At 42.1% G+C, this 20,443-nt stretch overlaps 2 protein-coding genes across 2 annotated transcripts; one reads left to right on the top strand and one right to left on the bottom strand.

Annotated features, from left to right (window-relative positions):
* The first annotated feature begins 6,537 nt into the window (after positions 1–6,537).
* Positions 6,538–6,987, top strand: LOC120648732. Its single transcript, XM_039925410.1, has 2 exons — positions 6,538–6,819; positions 6,927–6,987. The coding sequence occupies exons 1-2, from the start codon at positions 6,546–6,548 to the stop codon at positions 6,971–6,973; spliced, it is 321 nt and encodes a 106-aa protein (XP_039781344.1). The 5' UTR covers positions 6,538–6,545; the 3' UTR covers positions 6,974–6,987.
* Positions 6,988–11,487: 4,500 nt separating this feature from the next.
* Positions 11,488–19,722, bottom strand: LOC120651661 (palmitoyl-protein thioesterase 1). Its single transcript, XM_039929233.1, has 12 exons — positions 19,496–19,722; positions 19,320–19,404; positions 17,731–17,782; positions 17,638–17,658; positions 17,504–17,557; positions 16,690–16,740; positions 16,471–16,533; positions 14,251–14,316; positions 14,102–14,140; positions 13,262–13,384; positions 12,292–12,384; positions 11,488–12,139 (listed from the first exon to the last, which is right to left on the bottom strand). The coding sequence occupies exons 1-12, from the start codon at positions 19,593–19,595 to the stop codon at positions 11,954–11,956; spliced, it is 933 nt and encodes a 310-aa protein (XP_039785167.1). The 5' UTR covers positions 19,596–19,722; the 3' UTR covers positions 11,488–11,953.
* Positions 19,723–20,443: the final 721 nt, after the last annotated feature.

Here is a 20,443-nt window from a genome sequence, read left to right as displayed (position 1 = left end):
AGAGAACTGTAGCTTGTTACCAGGATCAGAGCTTTTAGACATTTTTCTCATTTCCCAACAACCATAAGAGGCTTCCCATTGTATTCATTATAATAAAAAATCTAAACACATCTGCACAGATAAAAATGAGGTTTCGAATTGATTTAAACAATGAGAAATTTTCACTTGATTCGTAGGCACTTTATACATGAGGGCAATTCAATTCGGAAACTTTGAGCACATGAGAAATGATCAAATCACATAACGTTTTAGAAGATAGAAGCACATTTAGCACACGAGAACTTTTGATTGTGTTATAAACTTTCAAACCCTCCTTTTCTTTTTAAAACTGCTCAGTAATGTTCTCAAATAAATCGTATAAAGTTTTAGGGGAAAATGTGCTTTGTAAATGAAATATTGAAATGTTGTTGAAAAACATAAAAAATTGTTTTGGAGAATATTTCTACATTTTAAAAGTTAAATAAAACCTTTTTCCATAAAAAAGATTTTAAAAGGTTCAAATGAGTGCTTAAGACAACACTAGAACAAAACCATCACAATTTGCTAAGGAAAAGGGGGGAAATAGATTTAACAATAAATTTACGACTAAATTTAGAGTATATCTCCTACATTAATCCCATTGGTAGCAATTGAAGCGGAGGCACCACATGAGCGCATTTGCAGTGGCTAGTATCATTTTATTGTTCTGCCATCATCAAGAGTGGGATGAAATTGCGAACAAAAAATTTCTACAGTGCAAAATTTTCATTTAGAGGTTCCATATGCTTACCAAATCTTTGAGTGTTGCATGGCGTTGTGAAATGGAACACAATTAGTGGAGTTTCACTGGGTTTCCAACGTGTGAGGATGAAACAAAATGCTTTCAATGGGGTTTCACTAGATTTCCAATGTGCTAGAAATAGTGTAAATTAGGTTTCATTAGTTTTGCCAATGTCTTACCTCATTTAATGAGCATGGAATTCCCAGTGAGAATGGCTTGATATCTAAATGTGATGGCGGAAGCATCTTCCTCTCCTCTCAAAACTCTCAATCTATCATATATGGAAGCTAAGAAGAGGGAAGGAGAAAATGGAAAGGAGGAAGAAAAGATAGAGATGATGCCTTTTTTCTCCCATAGCTTACCTACTTGATAGGAGATGCCACCACCTTCTCAACATTTTCAAAACAAAAGAGAGGGAAGGATAAAAAATAGAATAAGGAGGAAAGTAAGATGGTGCTCTTTCGCCCACAGTATAGCTCGTTGACTATAGTGGATGCAGAGGTGCCATGAGCCCATGCAGGGGCGAAGCTAGCATAAAATCTATGGTGGTGCACAACAATCACAACCATGTAGAAAGATCTCAAACTACCATTGCTAAATACCCGTGCACCACCATTCTAACTGAACGTAGTGTCACCCCTGAGCCCATGACTACTCTAACAAAAGTAGTGAATGCCCTGTCCAATCAAATTTTCCCTCCACCAAATCTAGAAAGTAAAGGAGAGGAGAGGAGAAAAGGGAAGAGAACGAAGGAGTTGTAGATATAGCTCTTTATCCCATGACTTATCTCCTTGGTGGTATTGGAAACGGAGGCATGACCACCCTGAAGGCACTTTGCTAACATGACTTGCAGAAGCCGCCACCCTCTCAGTTTCCCATCTGCTAGATCTAGAAGTAAAATAGAGGGGAAGAGAAAAGGGAAGGAGGGAAAGAAGGTGAAATATGAGACGAATATGATGTCTCTTTCTCCCAGAGCTTACATCCTCGATGGTTGTGGAAATTAATATATCATGACCATATTAACTGCGATGGTAGAGGCCGCTACCTTCTCGAAGGCTCCTCTTTGCCAGATCTAAAAGTGAAATATAAGGTAGGAGAAATAAAGTAGAGAAGGTAAACAAGAAGAGAGAGATAGAGATGATGGTTGTTTCTCCCATAACTTAGCTTGTTGGTGATAGCAGAAGAATATTAATTGCAGAAGTTGCCACTGTCTCAAAGGTTACTCTTCGCCAGATCTGGAAGTAAAATAGAGAGAGAGGGGAAAGGGGAAGGTGAGAAAAAGAAGGGAAAATAGGTGACGAAGATGATGTCTCTTTCTCCCATGGCTTACCTCCTTGATGGCAGTGAATATTGATACACCATACAACAACAACAACAACAACATAGCCTTTTTCCCAGGTAAGTTGGGGTAGTCTAGAGATGAACCCCGAAAGAAATAAGTTCAAAGTTCAGGCACATTGATAGCTAGTCTCCAAGCGCTCCTATCCAAAGCTATCTCTTTAGAGATATTCCAATCCTTAAGGTCTCTCTTAACCGACTCATCCAATATTGATGCACCATGATCACACAAAAATGGTGATGGTGGAGGTTGCCACCCTCTCGAAGTTTCCACTCCGCCAAATCTTAAAGTGAAATATTGGAGAGAGAAACAAAAGAAAGGGAAGGAGATCAAAGAGATGAGTATGACGATTCTTTCTCATAGGGCTTATCTCGTTTATGACAACAGAAGTAGAGGTGCCATGATTACTCTAACAATGACTGAGGAAGCCACTGGCCTCTTAAAAACTCCCCTTCCGCCGGATCTAGAAATAAAAAAGAAGATGAGAGAAAAAGGAGCATGAAAAAGAGAGGACTCCTCCGCTACTTACCTTCTTGATGGCAACCCAAGCAGATCCATCATGATCACCCTGACAGTGAAGAGAGAGACAGTAGCCTCTCAAAATTTCCCCATCGCTAGATCTGAAGGTGAAAGAGAGAGGAGAAAAAAGGGAAGAGAAGTGAGTGTAAGAGAGGGAGGTGATTTCTCTTTCTCTGAGATGGATTACCTCCTTGATGGTATCAGAAGTAGATGTGCCATGACCACCGGGAAGGCGATGGCGGAAGCTGCAACCTAAAGTTTCCCCTTTGGAAATCTGAGAGTACTGGGCGGAGGGACATAATGGTGCAGAATTGGTGGTCCTTTGTAGGGGTGGGGGGGGGGGAAGGGGGTAATTTTGTCCTTTGAAATCTGAGAGAGTACTGGGCAGAGAGACATAATGGTGCATAATTGATGGTCCTTTGTAGGGGGGGTAATTTTGTCCTTTACTCCTTTAGCATGAATATCTATTGTGGTTCTTGGTATCTAAAAAAAAGAATTGAGATATAAAATAGAATCCCAATGTGTTTTGGTTATTTTTATTTCCTAGTATCAATACCATTTTGTGTTTCACACCGGAGCCTCAAAATCTTGGGTATGAGCCTGCTTTGCCTAGTCAAACATCATTATGTTTGCTACTCTTGAAGATTGATTTGCAGCTAGTAGGCATCGCCTATTGAGCTTCCAATAATTCTGGTACATCTTCGAAAGTATGTATTATCCTCCTTGCCAACGAACACATAGTAAGTGTCCCAATCTCGATATTTATGATCGATTGGGTGAGACAAATGTTAGGTGACAACCTAGGTCTTTACAACTTGTGAGCACCTGAACGGAGATGTAGGATCCTTTGTGGGGTCTGAACTTCGGTAACAAATCCATGTCTCTCATGTTCTTGCTTATTCTCTTGTTCTTGCCGACGGCTGTGAGTCTTATTTCGATCTATCTTTGTTTGAAGTTTTGGTTGTAGATTAGTTAAAAAGCTTCTATACACCTCGAGTAAAGCTCTTAAGACTCATAGATTTGACTAGAACTGCATAGGTATAGATATATCTACATTTTAGTTTGTGTCGGAAATATCCGATGAGAGTTTAGCTTTGATTCAACCTCCATGCTCAAGGTGACATCCTAGATCCCTTCAATTATATCATCACAAAATTCGTCACAGAACTTTCTTTGTGACGAATTTGGCCTTCATAGTGACAAATCCCATTTGTCACCAATGCTACAATTTCCACTAGTGATCGACTACATATTTTAGCATGAACCAGGAAGGGTTTTGGTTGTGCTAGAGGCTCATAATTCAACTACATGGAGAGGCGGTCCGATAGAGGTCGGCGATGCAACCACATGGTATAACAACACTTTCAGTTAGAATGGTTGAAGTGAGATCTCGGCCAAATGGACGACAAATTAGTCCATGGATTAGTAAGGTTTGTTCCTGGAGTTTCATAGAGGTGTTGTGAACACATCTTGCTACTTAATCGGGACATTTATGATAGCTCTTGGACTCTATGACTCCCATGTGTGTGTGTGTGTGTGTGTTCCATGCTAAACTGCTAACCCTAACCTGTTGGGCATGATTATATAGATGAGTTAGAGAGAGTGATGGATGCTTACCATGATCAAGAGAAACACAAGCAAAGGGTGTTAGGTTGATCTCCTACTAAATAAGCCTAACGGCTTTTTAGGCCCTTGATCTGCGCCCTGATCGGGGGCATCCAACCCTTAATGGTTGGTGGGCCCCCGCTGTACAGCGCGAGATTAAAAGGGAGTGAGGGGCCGGGCACACAGCACGAGGTTCGCCACGCCGCAGCACCCTCACCCACATCCCTAAACCCTAGCCGATCTAGAGGGAGCGCTGGAGCAGCGGGAAGCCCCACCTTCATCGCCTTCACCGCCACCAGCTCTGTCCCGTCGTCATCGCCATCGACTACGACGCCATCGCGCCGGAAACGACCTCGCTGCATCACTCGTCGCCGCCTTTGAGCGGATCTCCATCAACGAATGTGAGATGGCCGGACCAAGCTCTTCTGCAGGCACTGAAGGTCCTATCTCTCTCTCTCTCTCTCTGCGTGTGTGTTCTTGTGTAGATCTAGGAACTTCTAGCACTCAGAACAAGAAAAGAGAAAGAAATCCTCACTGATCCGTGCACTAGTGTGATCCTAAAGTAAACATTGGTATCGGTCACCTTGCTAGCGCATAGATCTAGTAGGGGAAAGCATGATTCAACAACGAATCGAAAGAAACCAAGAACAGGAACGGAAAATCGGTCATGGATCGAAAAAGTGGCAAACCCTAACCCTAGCCAAAGAACATAGACGGCGAGGCTTACCTAGGCTCTCGTCGCCTGCACATCAAGGGCACCCGCGATGCCGGTACACCGGCGCACGGGATGGACCCGCTCCACCGCTCATCGGCGAGCGGCACAGAGCCGGACTCCGCGCGCGCGGGTACTCTGGAAAGGGCTCCACCGCCACCCGCTCGACGGCGGCGCGCTCCCGCACGGGAGAGCGCGCACGCCGGCGAAGGGGGTGACGGCGGCGCCGGTTCTTCCTTTCTCCGCCCAGAGAGCCGCCGTCGTTCGCGTGGAGAGAGAAGGGGGAGGGAGAAGTGCCGCTAGGGTTCAGGGGGGAGCCGGCGTCGCCCGGTTTTGCTCGCGCGAGGCGTGCAGGGGGCCGTCGGATTCAGATCCGACGGTCAGGGGCGACGCGGCGGCGAACGGGCTGAAAATGGCCCAAGAGGGGCGCCGCGTTGGGCTACTTTGGCGGCCTGGCCGTCGGCTGCCGGGCTGAAGGCCCGATCGCCGCGCGCGCCGAGTGGACCGGGCCGAATTCTCGCCCGGGCCGCTTAAACAGTGTAAGATTTAATTGGTTTTTTCTATTTTTTAGAAGCTTTTTCAATAGTATTTTGTATGAATTTGTTTATAGTTTGATCTCTATTCAATTTTGCACCAACGTGTATATTGTTTAGAGCTAAAAGTTCACAGTATTGCTTCTGAAAATAGAAATTTTCTACATGTTTTCGCTGAAAAAGTCTTTACAGTTGCTCTTTACTTTAATTCGAACCAACGAGACAATTAAAGTTTAAGAGCATGGTTAAAAGGTTAATTTTAAGGATTATGGTATTGTTAATTTTCTGACCAATGTTGTTAATTACAATACTGTAATTTCATAGTTTTTATGCATTTATTTCTATTTCTGCCCAATGGTGATATAGATTTAATTGCATAAACAGTTGTATGTTCTATTTTTTGACCAACGTTGGAATTATTACATACAATTGTTGTTATTATGTTCTCACTATTTTTTGAAATTTTCAGCGGGGATGAACTTGATGGGATTCATCAGTCACATCCCGACTCTAAAAGGAGACAACTATGGCGAATGGATCAAGAAGGTTGATCTTGCTTTCGTCTGTGGAGAGGTGGATGAGATGATCACCACTCCAAAGCCCACTGAGCCACCGGCTCCAGTGAGAGAGGAATCTGACACTGATGCTGAATGGTAGGAAAAGCAAAGGGACTATGCTCCCATAAAGATGGCTTATGATCTCCAAAAGATAAAGTGGAATAATGCCAACAAGAAATGTGTGGCAGTGATAAAGAACACAATTGATCCTAACATTTTGGGTTCAATTGGAGAGTGTGATTCAGCTGCAGAGTACCTTGAAAAGATAAAGAACCAGTTTACTGGTTCTTCAAAGACATATGCCACACAGATCATAGAGCAGTTGGTCACAAAGAGGTACTATGGCAATGCCGTTACTATAAGAGATCATATCATGAGGATGTGCGCCTTAAACTCCAAGCTCAAACCAATGAACTTGGATCTCAAGGAAGAGTTTATGGTGCACCTGGTGTTCGCCTCTCTGCCAAAAGAGTTTGCAACATTCGTTGTAAACTATAACTCACAACCAGAGAAGTGGAACATGGAAAAGACAATTGCCATGTGTGCACAAGAGGAAGATAGACTCAAGAAACAGAATGGTGGGTCTGTCAATTTTGTGCATAATAACAAGAAAAGGCCTTTCCATGCTGTTTCTTCCTCTAAAGCTAAAGACAAAGCCCCTATGCCACAGAAGTATCAGCAACAGCGTCAGCAACAGCGCCCTCCAGCACAAGATGAGTGCTTCCACTGCTTTGATAAGGGGCATCGTAAAGCAGATTGTCCCGCTTACTTAAAGATGATAATGGCAAAGAATGGTGAGAATGTAATTTCATTTGTTAATGAATCCCTGTATTTACAGTTTTCTAAATCTACTTGGTGGGTTGATTCTGGTGCAACTGTGCATGTTGCAAATTCTTTACAGGGATTCCGTTCGACAAGGACTACGCAAAGAAGCGAAAGACACATTAAAGTCGCGAACGGAGTACAAGCAGATGTTGAAGCTGTTGGCGATGTCTCCATCGAGCTAGTTAATGGTTTCATGCTTGTATTAAAAGATGTTTTATTTGTTCCTTCGCTTCAAAGAAACTTGATAAGTGTATCACGCTTAGACACAGATGGTTTTGGTTGTCATTTTGCGAATGGCAAATGTGAACTATGGTTTGATAATAATTGTATTGGTGATGCTGTCCTTTACAATGATCTTTATTTATTATCTATGCGTGATAAAGTGCATTCTGTATGTAATGTGAATGTGCATGAATCCTTGTCAGAGAAAGAAACAAAGAAAAGAAAGAGAACTCAAGATACTTCATCGAAATTATGGCACTGTCGTTTAGGACATATTTCGAGGGGGAGAATTGAAAGATTAGTGAAGAGTGAAATTCTTCCACAGTTAGAGTTCTCTGATCTTGAACAATGCGTTGAATGCATTAAAGGAAAATTTGTAAAGCAAATAAAAAAGGGTGCCACACGAAGTGCAGGAACATTAGAAATAATCCACACTGATATATGTGGACCGTTTCCTGTGAAAAGTGTGGATGGCTATGATTCGTTCATAACATTCACAGACGATTACTCCCGCTATGGTTACATTTATCCAATTAAAGAAAGATCTGAGGCATTGGATAAATTTAAAATATTCAAAGCTGAGGTTGAAAATCATCTTGACAAAAGAATTAAAATAGTAAGACCAGACCGTGGAGGGGGAGTACTACGGTCGACATACCCCTTACGGACAAGTTCCTGGACCTTTTGCGAGGTTTTTACAGGAAAATGGTATAGTTGCCCAATACTCTACACCGGGGGAGCCTCAGCAAAATGGAGTAGCTGAAAGGCGCAACCGTACACTAATAGATATGGTGCGCAGTATGATGAGTTATTCCACATTGCCATTGAGTCTGTGGATGGAGGCGTTAAAAACCGCCATCCATATTCTCAACAGAGTGCCAAGCAAATCAGTGCCCAAAACACCGTATGAGCTATGGACAGGAAGAGAACCCTCACTGACTCACCTACGGGTCTGGGGGAGCCTAGCTGAGGCTAAAGTGTTTAATCCAAATATTGGAAAACTGGATCCCAAAACTATAAGCTGCCATTTTATAGGCTATCCTGAAAAATCGAAAGCTTTTCGTTTCTATTGCCCAAACAGACATACAAAGTTTGTAGAAACGAGACATGCTGTCTTTTTAGAAAGTGAAATGATCAGGGGGAGCATGGTACCTAGAGAAATTGACCTTGAGGAGAAGCGGGTGTATGTGCCTACTCCTATGATTCAAGAGCCATTTTTTTCACTACCTGTTGATGCTGCACCAAAAGTTCCTGAAATAGTGACGTCAGTACCTTCTTCGGTTGTTGCTGCGCCAACTATTCTAGATATTTCGGTGTCAACACCTGTCGCAACTCCACCCATACCAACAGTGAGCGAATGTTTGGAACCTGTCAACCAGGAACCACCGGAACCCGCAGTTGGACAGGAGGAGGAGGAGCAACAGCCCCCTATGGAAAATGTACCAGAAGTTGTGGCACAAAATGTGCCACAAGCAGTGGCCCTTAGAAGGTCACAAAGAGAAAGAATGTTGGCTATTTCTAGCGACTATGAAGTTTATAATACAGAAGAGGTTCATATGGAGGGTGATCCTACTTCATATGAAGAAGCCATGAGAAGTATTCACTCATCTAAATGGCTGGAAGCTATGAAGGATGAGATGAAATCAATGAGTTCCAATGGTGTTTGGGACTTAGAGGAAATTCCTAAAGGAGCCAAAACAGTAGGCTGTAAATGGGTTTACAAGATAAAACATGACTCCAAAGGGAATGTAGAAAGGTTCAAAGCACGACTCGTGGCAAAAGGCTTTACGCAAAGAGAAGGGATAGACTATAACGAAACTTTTTCTCTGGTTTTGGTGTAAAGATTCCTTCAGGATTATAATGGCATTGGTGGCACATTATGACTTAGAGTTATATCAGATGGATGTAAAGACGGCATTCCTTAACAGGGATTTGTATGAAAATGTTTACATGGCACAACCAAAAGGTTTTGTCGTGAAAGGAAAAGAACATATGAGATGTCGCTTAAAGAAATCCATTTATGGATTAAAGCAAACCTCTAGGCAGTGGTATTTAAAATTTGATGAAACCATAAGGAAATTTGGGTTTAAAGAAAATGAGAAGGACAATTGCATTTATGCAAAGTTCAGAAGTGGAAAATTTATTTTCCTGATCCTATATGTGGATGACATTCTACTTGCTAGTAGTGATGTTGGTCAGCTACTGGAGACAAAGAAATTCTTGTCCTCAAACTTTGATATGAAAGATCTCGGTGAAGCTTCATTTGTTTTGGGAATTGAAATTCACCGAGATAGAACAAAGGGGGTATTAGGACTGTCACAAAAGGCATACTTAGATTCTAAAGAAATATAGTATGCATATGTGCAAGCCTTCACCTGCTCCAATAGTCAAGGGCGATAGATTTGGGAAATTTCAATGTCCCAGGAACCAGTATGAGATCGATCAAATGAAAGCGGTTCCATATGCTTCAGCTGTCGGAAGCCTACAGTATGCTCAAGTTTGTACACGCCCTGACTTAGCATTTGTTACCGGGATACTTGGCAGATATCAAAGTAATCCAGGACAGGCACACTGGATCATGGTAAAGAAAGCATTACGTTATGTGCAAGGCACAAAAGGCCTCATGCTAACATACAGAAAATCCGATTCCCTAGAGATAGAAGGGTACTCAGATGCGGATTTTGCGGGGGACATCGATGACCGAAAGTCCACGTCCGGTTATGTGTTCACACTCGCAGGGGGAGCTATATCGTGGAAAAGCTCCAAACAAAGCGTCACTGCATCCTCGACGATGTACGCTGAATTTGTGGCATGTTATGAGGCCTCGGGGCAGGTTGAATGGTTAAAGAAATTTATACCCGGGTTAAGAGTGGTAGACAGCATTCAAAGACCACTCAGAATGTACTGCGATAATGAACCAGCAGTGTTTTATGCTCACAATAATAAGAATAAGTCAAGTGATGCTGCCAAGCACATTGACATAAAGTTTTATGTTGTGAAGGAGAAAATCCAGAATCACTCTATTACACTCGAGCATATAAGTACAAAGAAAATGCTTGCGGGTCCGCTCACTAAAGGCTTACCACCCAATGTGTTCATGGAACACATAGCCGGCATGGGTTTAAGGGAAAGCCTGTGATTTTTGGAGAATAAAAGGGGCCAAAAAGATAAAGAATTTGTTTCAAAACAGTGATGTGTGTGGTAGCTGTTGAGTCTATCGGTCTTGGATCGTGATGATAAAGCATGCTCTATTCATTAATCTGTGATGGAACAACTAAAGGAAAAGTTTCAGGTTAAAGTACAAAGTGAGATCAAGGGGGAGAATGTTAGGTTGATCTCCTACTAAATAAGCCCAACGGCTTTTTAGGCCCTTGATCTGCGCCCTGATCGGGGGCGTCCAACCCTTAATGGTTGGTGGGCCCCCGCTGTACAGCGCGAGATTAAAAGGGAGTGAGGGGCCGGGCACACAGCACGAGGTTCGCCGTGCCGCAGCACCCTCACCCACATCCCTAAACCCTAGCCGATCTAGAGGGAGCGCTGGAGCAGCGGGAAGCCCCACCTTCATCGCCTTCACCGCCGCCAGCTCTGTCCCGTCGTCATCGCCATCGACTACGACGCCATCGCGCCGGAAACGACCTCGCTGCATCACTCGTCGCTGTCTTTGAGCGGATCTCCATCAACGAACGTGAGATGGCCGGACCAAGCTCTTCTGCAGGCACTGGAGGTCCTCTCTCTCTGTGTGTGTTCTTGTGTAGATCTAGGAACTTCTAGCACTCAGAACAAGAAAAGAGAAAGAAATCCTCACTGATCCGTGCACTAGTGTGATCCTAAAGTAAACAAAGGGCTCAAGATTTCTGTATAGGGTGTTGGGTAAGATCTTGTTCATTTACACTAACTTAAGATTGTCATTGCAAAATACATGTTACTTGCAATGGTTGTATTGTCATTAATCGCAAAAACAAATTAGAGGGTCTAGATGCTCTTTGAAATGGAAACACTGTTGTGCTGCTTGCTGAGAGCTGACAAAGCTGCTCATATGTTGGCGTCAGAGTCGGTGTGTTAAGGAGAACATTCATATGGTTTTCAGTTTGCGGTTTAGCATGAATTTCCATTCTTCCAATGTGTGCGCTTTCTGTTGGCTCCCACAGATTCTCCAGATTCAACAAGATTTCTCATTGCTCTATTTTCAGCGCAATATAACTTCCTGATTGTTTGAAAGAGATTGCTACTCCTATGTCTTGATCTTTATCTCAGTTGCAAAGAGATTGCTACTTATTTTCATGGTCAAGCATTCAGATCCTTGTGGTGTAAGCTGTCAGTTTGGATTTCACGGCTGAAGAATATTTCATCTGAATTTCGCAAATGAACAAAGAGATGAAAAGGTGAGAATAGGCATTAAGGTTTGAGGGGAACACTGACAGAGACGTAAAAAGGCCTCGCATAGGACGGTAAGCTTACCAGGGAGGTTAGCTTGGTGTCGACGACCAGCTAACACACTCTTTTGTATTCTGCAACGCAGCCTAACCCCTAATGCAGGTATCCAAGCACTTGTTTTTTTTAGACAATCCAAACACTGCCTCCCTGGTAAGCTTGGACCTACGCAGAGCTACCAGCAACCAAACATTTGCATACATTTATGTGAGGCCCAACCACCCTGGTAAGCTTGGACAAGCCCGGCTTAAGCCCAGCGTAAGCTTGGGCCTTCCCCTAGTAGAGCAACCCACCAATCGGACCCTATTATCATTATCACTAGGCTTTCATTTCTTCCCTTCACGTTGAGCGTATTTACAAGACATCAATACAGGATCCAGTTGATACAGACATTTCCCAAATATGAACGTGGTTCGCTTCTAATAAAGCAGCCGCCCGCCTTATACACTCTCAAACCGACAAGATCCGGCGTATGCTATACTTGGATGACGCATCCGGCTTCAAGTAAGGCACGATGTACTTCTTCATATCGCTTCTGGAGATGCGCAGGTGACCACCTGGCACAGACACAAATTTAACACGCCCAGCCTCGTCCAGAGTCTTCAAGCCAATCCAATCTTCGGTATAGAGCTTTGTCTACATACAAATATCTTGGTCACAAACTGACACTAAAAAGGCCAGCATAAGCATCATGCATGAGAGTTTATGCACTGGTATGAGTCGTACCATGGTACTGTCCAATGCAAACAAACTGTTTAGGCAATACAGGGAATTAGGGAAGAGTTTACCTCTTGAGGAGGGAGCACTGGGTTAAAGGCACCGTCAGGGTAATAACCGAACCATGCTGTTTCCCGAGGTATTAAGACTGCATCATCCTCAAACTGTAGCAGTTTAAAATGTGGTCTTCAATAGAAGTATTACAAATATGGAATACAGAAGACAAGAAAAATCGAGATAGAGCATATATTAGCTGTCTATTTCCTCAGATTATGCACCATGCCTTGTGATTTGATGGTTATGTAGAAACTAACATGTTATATTTGATGATTATGCAAACCCATGGTATTAAAAAAAACTCGACTAGCGAGGGAAAGGCCGCCCCCACGGCATTGCACTAAGAAGAAACCTCAGCCAAGCCGGCCGAGAAAACCCCTAAATCCCAGCTTCACCTGAAGAAACCTCAGCCAAGCCGGTCGAGAAAACCCCTGAACCCCAGCTTCACCTTATAGGGCCACACCGACCGAGACCTACAGGGTTAGCGACCACTGCAACTAACCTCTCTAGTAGGAGGGCCCAAACCAGCCAAAGAAGCTACAGGCCGGCGCCCTGCCACAATTTTTCGGGTTGCCAACAAGGGTTTTTTTCCCCGCTGCCACCAGGATTTGAACTCTGGTTGGTGTCTTCCTCAACTGGGAAGCTTACCATTACCACTACACTACAAGAGTGGTGGCAACCGATGATATCAGAACCTTTGCATACATGTATATAGGTAATGTATAAGATATGCAATTGCTCCGACAGCCAATGCAGAACTTTTTTACCATTGTATGTGTTAAGTGTGCCATTTTGTATGAGATATGCTTAAAATGAACAAATATTTGTTCTGTTTACTAGAAACTCATATCTGCACATGCTCGCTTCCTTTATTTTGGTTTCGAGGCTAACAGAAACACCTTTTTTCTGTTCATTCCAATAGTAATTTGGCTCATACAATGATATGATACATACTAAGAAAGTGTCTGGACGAGTTGAACCTACCATGATCAATACCAAGTTTTCCAAGCTGCTGAATCTTTCTTTATATGTAGAATTTCTTTCACTTGGTATCTCATTGTTAAGTTTAGGAAGAAATCTGCAACCCTTCAAATAATCTTCCATATCCTGAAGGATAAACAAGGGAGAAGAGTTTAACAGACCACCGTGTAAATAAAAATAACTACAATTATACATGATGATATAAACATTGTTTTGGATCTTATGCTTTAAGATTCCTGAGAGGTGAGGTAGAAAGGTACAAGGAAGCTTTGCAAATGGTAAAATTTGCCAATTAGGAAACTTAAAAGAAAGAAATGTATGAGTTCATGGTTATGCTGCCAGGCATATTTTAACTAGGAATAACTAGAGGAAAATTTAACATGCTTAACAAGTTAAACTAAACATGTATGAAATGTTCAGTGACCAGGTGTAAAAGTGATTATTAGATGTGCTGCTCTATTTTTACTTCCCTATTTGATTATAACAAATGATTATTGCAGAAGTAGAAGTCTTGTACTACCCCCTCTGTTCCAAATTATAGGTCGTTTTCACTTTTCTAGATACATAGATTTTGCTATGCATTTGGATATACACTATGCCTAGATACATAGCAAAAACGATGTGTCTAGAAAAGCCAAAACGACCTATAGTTTGGAACGGAGGGAGTAGTAAACAGCCAAATGCACAACCATGCAAATAAATAGGTTGAACTCAAAAAAAAGCTATAGGAAAGCCATGCATATCAGGAAGAATTATTTGCACAATGTAAGCCAGGAACAAAAAAAGCTATAGAAATAATTGTTAGAAGGAATGCAAGGGGAGGGGGGGAGGAAGAGTACTCACAGTGGGTATCTTTAGGTAACCACTAGGGGCAAGATGTGCCTGTAATATCACAATCCTTAATTTGTTAGAGAACAGAAAAGGCTGTCGAATGACTAGCAGTAATAACTGCATTATAGAAACTGCGACATTGCAGAACAGATTATACAAACCTGGACATAGTCTGAATATATCTCCAATTTAATCAGATTATCAATAAGAATGCAAAGTAACCCAGACTGCAACAAAAGGAGAAAAAGTTTAGTAGCATAACAACAATGATAATATGTAAAGAATATTGGTGTTCCAAATTCAGCTCAGTATAGTTCAATTGTTGAGCTTACTAGAAGTTGCAAATTGGTTCTAGGAGGAGCTTAATCAATAGGTGCTGGAGCTATACTATTGACAGATACATACACTTTAGACGGACCACTCAACTAGATAGGTTAACTTCAATACCACTCAGTTTATTCTCTTGTGATTGTACCAATGCAAAACTCCAAGACTGCTTTAAAATTGTTGGTGCATCATTGCCATGGTCTGACATGAAGGTCAAGCTGAGAGAGGACATAGTCACACATCAGTGACTAAAAGGTAGTTTTAGTGATGACCTTGCTGGCAGCAATTGCTCCAAGCTATGAATGGGGAAGAAACTCCAGATCGAAATAAGGTGAAGTTTTGATAGCATTAAGATGAGGATTAAGGTGGGGATGCAGCAAATTAGGACTGCATCAGTTATAGAAAAGCTATATCAGCGACCACCCTGACAAAGTTGCAGGCTCGATGTGTAGGAGATATGATAATACAATTGCTAGCTCCAATTATCAAGAATTTAATGTACACTAATTTCATTTATACACATACTCTGCTTCTTAGCAATTCTTCATTTTCATTTCGTTTGGCGAAGGTAGTAATTTGTATGGTTGTATGGATTTGTATATTGCATGAGGGAAGTAGGAACGGCTTGCGAACTCATCTCAATTCAGTTCTAGCTCCTCCCATGAAGGTGCTATTGTTGGATGAAGTGAAGAAACGTGAAACGTCAAGGCTGCACCGCTGCAGTGGTTAGGGAGTATATTGTTGTTACTCTCTGCTATTGATATGAACTTGATTGATAGGAAGTTTAGCAAGAAGTAGAGCATGTCGCCCTCAAGGAAAGGCTCTGACAGTGACAGCATTCAGGGTGGAACTAAATTGATTTTTTGCTTGAGTTTCGTGGGTACAACTTGATCGGTTTATATAACACTGATCCTGGTTACGCCTTATGTTCCAAGCAAACAACTAAACAAACCATGGAAAAAAATAGCGGGCTATTGAAAATAGCGTTTGGCCTTTTCTGGCCGCTATTGGCGCTATAGCGCCGCTATAGTGCCGCTATGGCCGCGCTACAGCGGCAGCCAAGCGGAGTAGCGTTAGCTGATTGCAGCCGCTATAGCGCGCTATTTGTTTACAAGTGACAGGAAAAATAAAAATCTATGATAAGTTGATAACATAATAACAGCCAACATAATTCATGAGTTTCCAACATAATAACAGTCAACATAATCCATGAATTTTCAACATAATCCAAGAGTTTCCAACATAATAACAACCTTTTTTTTTATGAAGTAACGGACCGCGCAGGCTATTTTAGGCCTGGTAGCAATAGCGGGAAAATAGCGGCGCTATGGTGCTATTCGCGTTTAGCGGCGCAATAGCGCGAAATAGCACCGATAGCGCCAATAGCGTGAAAATTAGCAATAGCGTCGCGGCACTTGCTCCGTCCCGCTATAGCGGCGCTATAGCGCGAAAATAGCGCGCTATTTTTTTTCTATGAAACAAACGAATCCCTAGTAAAATAAATCCACCGACCATAATTCCTCTCATAGCTAACCAACCGAGTTGATTTGCACCAAGCTAAACGAACTCAAACCTATGCTGAAGCTGATGTCTTCCTTTGTTGCTACACTGATATTTGTGGCCACAGGAGGAGACAATAATAGCCATGCTCAGAAAAGGCTACATTATTTTTGTTTTAGCAAGCTTTTGGTTTAAACACTTGCCATTTTTATCACCTCAAGAACTTTTTATAAGCAAGTGCTAATCATTATAGTAATTGACTAACAAGTGTGCAGTCGTAGTATGTGAAGAAATAGTGCATAAACTCCTCCGTCAATGTACATAGAACTAAAATATGAATCTTGGACCAGAGTTAGTAGTGTTTTAAGTATCGCACCATGAGATGTGTAGCAAATACTGATTTTCTAATACAGTGGTCAATAAATTATAAGCACTGCCACACATTTTGTACATGTCAAAACCTCACTCGTTTATACTTGATGGTATTGCAATCTATGCTAACTATTGGCACACTAAAAAAGAAGCATAAATTCAGATGAATGGAATAAGCTTACACCACAAAGTGGCACTGAAGCTGTACCAGCATGAGGACCCCCAATTGAGATGAAATTCTTGACCTATTCCCAAAAAGGAGGTTAAAATAAGTAGAGCATACAGCCCATGAAAGGCTTAACCATCATTCAGAATAATAATATCAACAACAGATTGACATATTAGCAAGTTAGCTCAGTGGTTGATAAATAAAATGAAGTAAAGAACAAAAATCAGCTCACCGGTGCCCCACAATCACAGTACTCAACTACAGCCCGTCCAATTAAGTTCCCCTACATAAAAGAATAGATGGGATAGGCTCAGAAATCGTTAACTCCCAAATCCTGATCAGCACCAATAACCTCAGAATCTAGCGAGAGTACTTAACAGGAATCAGAGAAATTTCCTCCTAAACCAGCAAGAAATTTTTCAGAGCAAGTTCCAGACTTAAAGTGTGCTAAAGCCAGCAAATTATGTCCATATAGCTTTCTAAAATAGTTGCCAGAAGCTCACAGGCAGCATTATCAGGTTATGACATAAGTTTGAGATCTGTAACACCATATCTCTAGATTTTTTTTAGTAGTATGAAGCCACTGAGACTTGCAACGTTCTTGTAATGCTTCTTATTTAAATTCCATAGCTTCGAATTAACCAAGACAGCGAAGCAATTTTCATTTTCGGTAAAATAATTAAAAAATTGGTACACAGGAGGAGCAGAAAAATATTGGGTCTTTTGTAAAACTGCCCTTGTTTTGAGGTCCAATTGCACGTTTGCCCCTGTTCTTTTAACTTTGCATGCTTGCCCCTGCTTTTAGTCTTCCAGTTGCATGGGTGCCCCTGAAAACGTGCAGTTCGACCTCAAAACAGGGGCAATCATGCAACTGGAAGACTAAAAACAGGGGTAAACATGCAAAGTTAAAAAAATAGGGGCAAACGTGAAATTGGACTTCAAAACAAGGGCAGCCTTGCAATTTTCCCAAAAATGATTTCAAGAACAGATAAGAAAATATCAAGTTAATGTCATGAATCACAAACAACATATCAGCATGAACAAACCTGAGACAGGCCAACTATATTGTAACCTTCGCTGAGCTCTTTCATTTTCTTGACCTGGAAAACAAATTCCAGCTATGCTACAGAACCTTGATGACTCAGAGTACAATTCAGAAAAGCAGAAGATGCTGCATCACCTTCTTGCAAACTGTATTTGCCTGCGTACGAATATATGGCATGAAAACTTATACATGGAACTATCCAATTGCAATATTGAGTAAGAAACAAACCTGCTCTTGAAGTGGCATTAACCAAGAGTCCCATGCTCCTTTTCCAATTTCACTGAGGAAGACATTTTCCAATAAAAGTCAAGACCAAGCAAAAATGAGATATTTTTAAATAAAAAACGAGATTGACAGAATGACAATTGCAGGTTTTTTCCAGTAGAAATCGCCTATCTAAAGAAATCTGAGACATCAATATTGTAGTAAAGTCAATTGATATTAATGGCAAACCAAACTAAATGCCAACAGTAGATAAATGTAAATATTGAGCTAAGTAGAGAAATAGGACTTTCAAATTATATTCTCCAGATCAGCCATGAAAGCATAACCTATAAAACTGTTTTCAATACTGCTGCCATAATCTGCCAACCGAGTTCAAAACAACCTAAATATGTCATAAAATCAGTTATGATAAATTTTGCAATATATTGAATAACAAAACATCACCCAAAACTTAACCATCAGCTTTGACAGAACACTGGAATATAATCCTAAAGGGTTCGGCCCTCTGTTAAAATATTCAGGGTGGTGCCTTCTTAAAAGACTGAAAAACATATGCGATACTTTGTTGTGTGTTTAGACATGCTTTGGTGGTTAATGCTCCAAATGAAGAACACAGCAAAAATTAGAAGATACTCAAACAGCAGTGCAGAGGCAATATCCGAAATGTGTCAACAGCAGTGTCACCTAACAACTACACATCAGCTTGGACAGAACACTGGAATATAATCCTAAAGAAATTCTTTTTTTTAGTATAGAGACCATGTAGAGAGATAGATTGCGTATAATGTGATGGATTTGCATTGAGCCTCTTGGGCGGTGTATATGAGAGTTACAAGACTTGGGGATCAAGACATTACAAGGAATTGTAATCCCAACAAACTCTATCAAGACATTTAGGAATGAGAAAAGAGTACTCAAATTTACAATTCTGGGAGCAAAGTTCAAAATACATGTTTATATGTTACCCTAGACATCAGTCATGAAATCGCAGAGTAAAATAACAAATGGAACCAGGCAACAGATCATCACATGACAAATTGTCTTCAAAGAGATTCCCCGGCATGTGTATAGCAGTAGCACCAAAGCTTATTTGTTTGGGTGGCTTAAAGTTGTAAAAGAAAAGTCAAAGAAACAAATGATTTTATATGGTACCACGGTGCTCGTGATAAAAAAAAGAAAAAATAACAAATTATCATGTATGAAAAGTATTAAAGTAATAAATTATCCACACACACGCAGCTAGCATATAACAGCTCATTCCCTTTTGTTACATGTCCAAGGAAATCTCGTTACACCTAAATTTGGATCCTACTTTTATTGGCGTTCACAAGTGAAACAAACAAATAAACCAGACCACACAGCCGATTTCACCTTATATGCCCAGGCAATTCATACTGAAACAGGTAAACAAACCCGTTTACTCCAAAGCACAATATCAACAACCCCAGGTTTACGTTCCCTACCACCATTTACTCCTCTATAATCACACAACAGAAAAATCAGCAAGCCCAACGTAGGATCCCAAAACTCCAAATATGCCCCTCTCAAATCAACATAATTCATCCCAGAGAGAGGGAGAAAGAGGGCGTTACATGCAGTAGCCTTTGGAGCCTGACCACTCCCCAAGCATCTTGGTGAAAGACGCCAACCCATCGTTCCCGCACTCGTCGCCAATCCCTGCACGAACCCCCCAACAACCATACACAGATAAGGAGGGGAACTAGCACGAAGTGAATCAGAATCGAAGCGAGGCACGAGAAACCCCAACCGTGCAGGACGACGAAGGGCACGGCGGAAGCCACCGGCGCGAGCACGGGGAAGAGTAAGAGGAGGAGCACGGCGACGTCGCGAGGCGCGGGCGCGGCCATAGGCGTCTGGGGCCTCGCCCTCAACTCCCGCAACCACCGCCTCCCTCCACGCTCGGCGAAGCGTGGAAAGGATTTGGGTCTCGCGTCTCTCGAGCTCTGCCCTCTGAATCGATGAGAAGGGCGGAGCGGAAGAGCTGGAAAAATAGCTCGAGGCTCACGAGCTGGCTCGAGCTCGCTTCGGCTCGGAGCGGCTCGCGAGCCTCCAACAAGCCGAGCTTAGCCTACTTCTCAGGCTCGTGAAAATGACGAGCCGAGGCGAGCCGGCTCGCTATGGCTCGCGAGTCGGCTCGCGAGCTCAGTCCATTGAGACTCATAATGGTTCATAGGCTATTATGAAACACTCTAACCCTAATCTGTGGTGTGACAATATCAATATTAATCTATATCTATACTAAATATGATTATTGTTTATTGATTACTTTCATTTCAACACACGTATACACTTTATATATTTATATGCACTAGTCAATGTCTTATAATGTGTATATTAAATACATAATATATATTTTGTGCCAGACTTGCGAGCCGGCTTCGAGCCGAGCCGAGCCTCCTCAGCGAGCTCGCCAAACTACCGAGCCGAGCCAAGCTGCTCATGCACCGAGCCTCGCCGAGCCGAGCCTGGATCGGCCAGGCTCGTTTCCAGCCCAGTGAGAGAGGCGGCGGTTGGGTGCCGTTGTCTTGTGGGCCCACGCGTCAGAGGAGCTAGGACAGGGTTGGTGGGCTGGGCTCAATCCAGTAGTCCAGTTTTTTTTGTTTTTTTTTGCGAGAGTAGTCCAGTTGTCTGGTGGTTGGCGTGTTTCGCATTTTTGAGAATTTCTACGGAATTTCTATTCATCTATCGGGTGTTT

Source organism: Panicum virgatum, chromosome 9K (assembly GCF_016808335.1).
Source record: "Panicum virgatum strain AP13 chromosome 9K, P.virgatum_v5, whole genome shotgun sequence".
Lineage (NCBI taxonomy): Eukaryota > Viridiplantae > Streptophyta > Magnoliopsida > Poales > Poaceae > Panicum > Panicum virgatum.
This window is presented reverse-complemented; position numbering and strand designations above follow the sequence as displayed.

Excerpts from the sequence above, each read along its gene's own strand:
- LOC120648732 (XM_039925410.1), top strand. The coding sequence starts at position 6,546 with ATGGAAAAGACAATTGCCATGTGTGCACAAGAGGAAGATAGACTCAAG. Across the intron at positions 6,820-6,926 it reads GATGATAATGGCAAAGAATG|GGATTCCGTTCGACAAGGAC; the intron begins GTGAGAATGTAA and ends AATTCTTTACAG.
- LOC120651661 (XM_039929233.1), bottom strand. The coding sequence starts at position 19,595 with ATGGCCGCGCCCGCGCCTCGCGACGTCGCCGTGCTCCTCCTCTTACTC. Across the intron at positions 17,659-17,730 it reads TAATGCCACTTCAAGAGCAG|GCAAATACAGTTTGCAAGAA; the intron begins GTTTGTTTCTTA and ends ATTCGTACGCAG. Across the intron at positions 17,558-17,637 it reads CAAATACAGTTTGCAAGAAG|GTCAAGAAAATGAAAGAGCT; the intron begins GTGATGCAGCAT and ends TTTGTTTTCCAG.